We start from the raw sequence: 6,460 nt of genomic DNA on the forward strand, positions 1-6,460 counted from the left end.
CACAGGGACTGACCAGAATCGAACCTGGGACCCTTCAGTCCGCAGGCCGACGCTCTATCCACTGAGCCAAACCGGTTTCGGCATATCTATTAAGTATCTTTAATATTTTTTCCTGTCACACTGTCAGCAACTTGTAGACCTTTCTTTTATTCTTTAAAATGTTTGGAATTCTTTACTTTTTGCAATAATTATCAAAAAGTAGCAGCCAGCATTTCTTAGATTAATATTTATAAACACACTTTAAATGTACTTTTACTTCCAAGAAAATATACCTAAACCTTCTGTGATGAAACTAAGAGCGGGTAAATCAAAACGTGTCTAGTAAAACCTGTATTTTTCCTTACGTAATTTCAAATATATTGTTTCGGTCTAATTTAGTATTGTAAGGGTTAAAAATAATAAAACGGGGCAGAAAGAGATTAATTGTGCTCACAGAAAACTTGCGACCTTGAGTCTAGTGCAGTTCAGATAAGACACCTGGTAGGCTACAGACCAGACCTCTATGCCAGCAGAGCGGTCTGCAGCCAGTAAAAATCAACAAAAACCTATCGCTCCCTGCTTCATAATTAACTGCCGACACCTCCCTCCTTTCTGTATTAACCATTTACTCTGTCCTGAAACAAAGCAAATGGTCTGAGATCGTATATATTTAGGCTTTTTATATTTAAGGATACTTTTTTCCTTCCTATAACAGTTGCTTTCCCTCACAGATTTTCCCTCTTTACCCTAAGCCCCTAGAGCAGTGGTTCTCAACCTTCCTAATGCTGCGACCCTTTAATACAGTTCCTCATGTTGTGGTGACCCCCAACCATAAAATGATTTTCGTGGCTACTTCATAATTGTCATTTTGCTACTGCTATGAATCGTGATGTAAATATCTGATATGCAGGATGTATTTTTATTGTTACAAATTGAACATAAAGCATAGTGATTAATCACAAAAACAATATGTAATTATACATGTGTTTTCCGATGGTCTTAGGTGACCCCAACCCACAGGTTGAGAACCGCTGCCCTAGAGGATCTTAAATCCTCCTCCTTTGCTACTCTGTTCTCTCTGACCATCCCTCTATCCCCCCAGCCCAGGGCTCCTGTAGCTCAGGGCTGAGAGCCTACCACCCTACCCAGCGAATCCCACCACTACCACCCCACACCCACTCCGGAGCAGTTAGTTATGAAAAGTCTGGCCATGAGAAAATGTACTAATCTTAACCTAACAGCCCTTAGCAGGGGAGGAAAGGGTAGTGGTCTAGTCTTTGTTAAAACTTCTCTGAGCTACACCCTTCACAAATTTATACCTTTAAATTAACCCCAGAATTCCTAAAATTTCAACCTAATACAGCAAAATCACAGATGAGGGAGGGAAGAGCAAACCAAAACCCCTAGTACATAAACATAGACAGAAATTTAAGCGGGCTGACTCCCTCCTTGATGGAGAACATAAGACTCTGAGAAAAATACATCTCAGCAGCTGCTAGAGACTTTTGCAATTCATCACAGCGTTCAGCCTTACTATACACACTTAGGCTTCCCCCTAAAGCGGGGTTTGCCCTATCTTTAAACAAATTAACCAAAAGAGGTAACAAATACTCTCATGTGTACAGCCAAACGGCACAAAGTAGCTTTCACTCCACACAGACTTTCACACTTAATTTATACATCAGACAATTCGAGTTCTTTACTTATACCAAATATTTACTCAGTTTTAACAGTCCACCTGATTCCTGATTAATTGCCTAAGGAAGCCGTATGGCTTTGGGGGAGCTGATCAAGCTCCCCCTTCTACTCACTCGGAGTGGGCCTGACTGGGGTCCCTATCTTACCGATTCTGTTGACAGGTCCAGAGGTGTCTGTCCACTCTCGCCAGATGCCGGCCGGGTCCTGGGCTGAGGTCCTGGGGCGCCCAGAGCCCCCAGGTTCAATTATGCTAAATCAGCAGAGCGGTGCCTCCCGGAAGCCTGTCCAACTCCCCCAGGCCTTAAACTCAGCCCACTCACGGGAGGCCAAAAAGGCTAAGCGCATTCGATTTCTCAGTCAGGGAACCACTGATGTTACAGGAGACAGGAGAGGAACCAAGCAACGCTTAGAGAGATGGAGTCACACTTCATTACTATTATGCGCGGGCCAAGAGAAAACTGTTTCAAATTCTGGGCCCCAACATGGAGGAACTTGCCCTATTTATATCTTTTTACCTTGTCTCCCAAATATGGGTTTTTTCTGGTCCCCTTTGCAAGTTCTTAAAGAGCCCTATGTGCTGGGGCTTTGAGACCTCAACCAAAGGCTTGGCCTGGTGCCAGCACTGGTAACTTCATCTGGGGAAGGTTTAATGACCTCTCTGGAATGGGAGTAGTCTTATTTTCCTTATTATTTAAGCCAGCAAGCATTTACAGAAGCCAAAGACGGATGCTTCAACCACACAGCTCCGGCAGATGAGCTGGAAGTTGGACCGGAAGCGGGGGTGTCTTGGAAACACTTGGGGACATCCCCAAGGAACACCTTCAGGCCTTGCTCCCTGCAAGGCTATCATGCTCACCAACAGTTTCTAAAGAGCTGTATGTTGCTTCCTCTCCCCAAGTTTCACTTGTTTAATAGCAGCCCAATTTGAATGACTGAGTAAAAAGTAGACACAGAACTAACATTCCAGAATGAGAACATATTTATTCAATGTGTGGCATCCAGGACACTGTACAACTTCTCCCTTTTCCAGAACATGCTCTGCTGGAGTACAGACTCAGATAAAAAGCACATTTAACATAAGACCATTTCTTGTGATTTCTGATCCACACAGTATACTTTATAGCTTCAATTAAATAAGAAAAATTAACTTTGCATTTACTTGCCTGACATCGTAAGTCAAAGGTAACTTTAAAAAAGAAACGTGCAGCACACATGGTCTCTAGGTGGCGCTGTGAGCGCGACGGGGAAGGAGACACCACACACCCAAGCCACAGTGCAGAGAGGACACGTGGTACAAGCCGCCCACAAGTAAAGATACGTGCTCTGATAAAGTAACCTGCAATATCTCACAATGTATGTCAGATACCTGGCCTCCTACTTCCTTATGGGTGTAAACCCTGCGCTGAGGATAAACTAGACCTGCAAGATACAACCCGAAGCTGCCTTCTCTCTGGTAACTCGTGGGTGATCGCACGGACCCAAAACTGCAACTTAGCAAAGTCCACGGTGATCAAAGTGAAGGCCACTTCTAAACACAACAAAACTTCGGATGTGAGAACATTAAAAATTAAAAGCACAGCCTGTGGAACAGAAGCAGGATCTGTCCCTGACAGCCCTTCCTGGCAGACCACACACCCGGCCACGTGGAAACCGCAGGGAGCTGCCCACAGAAACACCTCCACGTGTGCTGGGCAGGTAATGCTCGCGGGAGGGCGTGGGACAGGGCCTGGAGGCGCTCCCTGCGCCCACCACGCCCAGCTCACCTGCTTTCCCTCCTGACTTCCTTCCTTTCCCTCTCCCGACGGAGACCTGCCCGCCAGGAGGAGCTGGCGACAGCAGGTGCTGCCAAGCTGGGCGCAGGGGCCAGGCTAGTGCAAAGCAGGGAGGGAGCGTTCCAGGAGACACCGAAAGGGCTGACGAGGCAGAGTTGGCCAGAGCGGGAGATTCCCTGGACTCAGGAGAGGATCCCAGAGCTGCAGCCCTGAAGCAGGCCCTGCACCCGCTCGGGCATGAGGCGCAGCCCCTGCTCTGAACCACGGTGCCAGCCAGGCTCCTGCCAGCGCGTCCCGGCGCTGTGGCTGCGCGGGCCCAGGTGGGAGGGAAACCCCAGCTCGGTCCACGCACGGGCCTATCGCGGCAGGAGCTCCCTCCCTTCCTAGCACTGAGCACTGAGGTCCCGTCGGGATCAGTGAAGGAGAACTTAGTCCCAATGATTTTTTTCTGCAGTTGAGCCGAGTTGGACACCGCAGGCCGCAGCTCCAGGCAGCACACTGGCTGCTCCCATCCTGGCACATTTGGTCTGGTTTCAACCGGAGTTTCTGACATTAAGGCTTTTCCGACTCCAAGACACAGTGAGAGCACAGCTTCAGTGACTCCTCCTCTTTTGTGGGAAAAAGGTGTACTTTGTCGGGTTGAACTCTTCCCAAATGTGCTCAAATTCTTCCAGGAAAAGCCTCACATAGTCTTCGTCCTCCATAATCAAAACGTTTTCTCGATTGTTCTGAATGGCCTGAGTGGTCCAGTTGAGGGAGCCGGTGATCAGCACCTTCTTGTCCACTATGGCAAACTTGTGGTGCATGTAGCCCAGGTCCTGGTCATGTCGAACCTGGATACCTGCAAAAGGGCAAGTCAGCCACGTTGCCCCACAGCTCTCCCTCCCCCTTCACCACCCCCCACAGCTCTCCCTCAAGCACTGCAGCTCTGGGGACCATTTGCTAGCAGCTGCTAACTTTGCTATCTGTGGCAAGTTGATGGGAAAAGGGCAAATCTTGTCACTTGGGCAGGTGATGGCGGCTGAGCCTGACAATGACCTGCCACACCAGCTCCCAGGGGCATTCTGGCCCGGGGCGGGGGGGCGGGGAGGGGGGACACAGACAGTCCTCCAGGCAGCAGGGACCATGGCAGACACGCAGACACTACTGTTTCCTCTGAAAACCAACCTGCACCCTACCCACAACTCTGGAGTCCGTCCCAGCCAGGAGAGCCTGCGGGGCACTGCCCATTCGTCACTGCTGGACTTTCCTCGCTGTGGGACAGTCGCTACTGCACGGGACGGGACCCCAGTAAACACCTCCTGGCTGGGAGCTGCACCCCACTCTGCAGGAGAGGACCTGAGCCTGAGGAGAAAGGAGCACGGAAGAAACCAGCCCCGGGCGCGTGGCAGTGAGGCCTGAGGGTCCCCGGGGAAGCAGCAGGACTGCCCGGGGGAGCCCAGCCTGAGCACCCCGCACAGGACGAGTGCCTCTCTGCCTCTCCACCCCACCGGCTCCTCTCAGCGCGCTGCCTACCGCCCCTGCACCCCACCTTTTCATCGGCCCTGCCCATTCGGGGATAACCCTGGAACGGTGCCTAAATAACTGCTCAGCAAATGAGGCCATTGGAAATGTGATTTAAAACAAGTTTAAAATGGGCTGCTTTGCAATAGGTCTGCCAGACTTAGCAAATGAAAATACAGGATGTCCAAATTAAATTGGGATTTCAGATCAACAACACATAACTTGAAGGGAAGTATGTCCCATGCAACACTGAGACCTACACTGAAAAGCATCGCTCACCGGGCCACCCCTTCTCCTCACGCTGCATGGGCAACCCACCTGCAAACCCTGTCAGATTTACCTTCACAACAGGTTACATCAGCCATTCCTGACCCTCCAACGCTGCCGCGCACTCTCCCACCCGCCTCGGCTCGCTCCACACCCCCTTCTCCTCCTAGCACCCTGCTGCCCGGCCTCTGACGGCTTCCGTCACTGAATGGGGCCCCGATGCCCCTGCAGGAAGCGGCTCCTCCTACCTCACCTCTGGCCCCGGGACACCTGCTCCTCCTCAAGCAGGAGGCTCCTCGCGCTCCGCACACGGCTGAGCTCTGCTGGCGGCCACCCCTGCCCGGCTGACACATTCCCGACCCTGCTCACCGCTAGGAACTCAGGCTTCGGCTAGGCTCCCCGGGCCTGTCTCGTTCCCCACCGTGTCCCTGGCGCCTGGAAGCGATCCAAGCAGATCCTGACACCAAGGTACTTGTTGAACAGGTGACCAGGAATGACGGCAGGGCCGCCAGCCTTGGATGGAGTCTGGTGCAGTGCCCTTTCCCGTCCTTTCCAAGCCTGAGATTTCACGATTCTCCAAAAGCTAACGAAATAAAAGTGGCCAGCGCCTAGCCTTTCCCGGTAGAGGACCCACAGGTTAGGACAACGCATGGCTGCCCGGGGGATGGAGGGGTGGATGGGCGCCGAGGGTCAAGTGCTGGCCACCTGGAGAGCCGAGCGGAGGCGGGCGCAGCGGGCGGGGAAAGGCTTCTGCCCGGGGGCCTGGGGGACTCGCGTGGACACGGTGCAGAGCAGCAGCTCCCGGGCGACCAGGCCTGGGTGGGACTGTGCTCCTGCAGGAACGCCGTGCCTGGGTCGCCCAGAGACACGGGGATGCAAGCGGCCCACAGGCACAGGCAGAGCACGCCTGCAGGGCTCTCCACCGCAGGAGGCCGAGGGCGGAACAAGGAGCTCACAGGCAGACCAGGATCTGGTCTGAGAACAAAAGGACTGCGCCGGTCGCCTGTCCCCGCCCTAGTAAGAGCCCAGATATGGCTTCCCAGGTATTTTGCGGCTGCAAAGGCATATTAACTTCTCACCAGCTAAATATTAGAGTCCCACTTCTTAGAATATCATTTTCACTCATTTCAGAAGCCCCCGCACGAAAGTCACGAGTGTATTTAAGGTGCAACGCCTTTTCCTCCTCCAGCCCCTCAATGCCGACCGGGCTGCAACACCCCGCCCCCGCCCTGCACCGGCTC

The 6,460-nt window shown here is 52.2% G+C and overlaps 1 protein-coding gene across 1 annotated transcript in view; it reads right to left on the minus strand.

Moving 5' to 3' along the window:
• Positions 1–4,017: 4,017 nt before the first annotated feature.
• Positions 4,018–6,460, minus strand: part of PLD6 (phospholipase D family member 6) — a 3,715-nt gene continuing 1,272 nt past the window's right edge. Inside the window, exon 3 of the mRNA XM_015570617.1 lies at positions 4,018–4,290. Coding sequence (XP_015426103.1) covers positions 4,043–4,290 — 248 coding nt within the window. The 3' untranslated portion in view covers positions 4,018–4,042. The remainder of the gene's footprint in view (positions 4,291–6,460) is intronic.

Source organism: Myotis davidii, unplaced genomic scaffold (assembly GCF_000327345.1).
Source record: "Myotis davidii unplaced genomic scaffold, ASM32734v1 scaffold207, whole genome shotgun sequence".
Taxonomy (NCBI): domain Eukaryota; kingdom Metazoa; phylum Chordata; class Mammalia; order Chiroptera; family Vespertilionidae; genus Myotis; species Myotis davidii.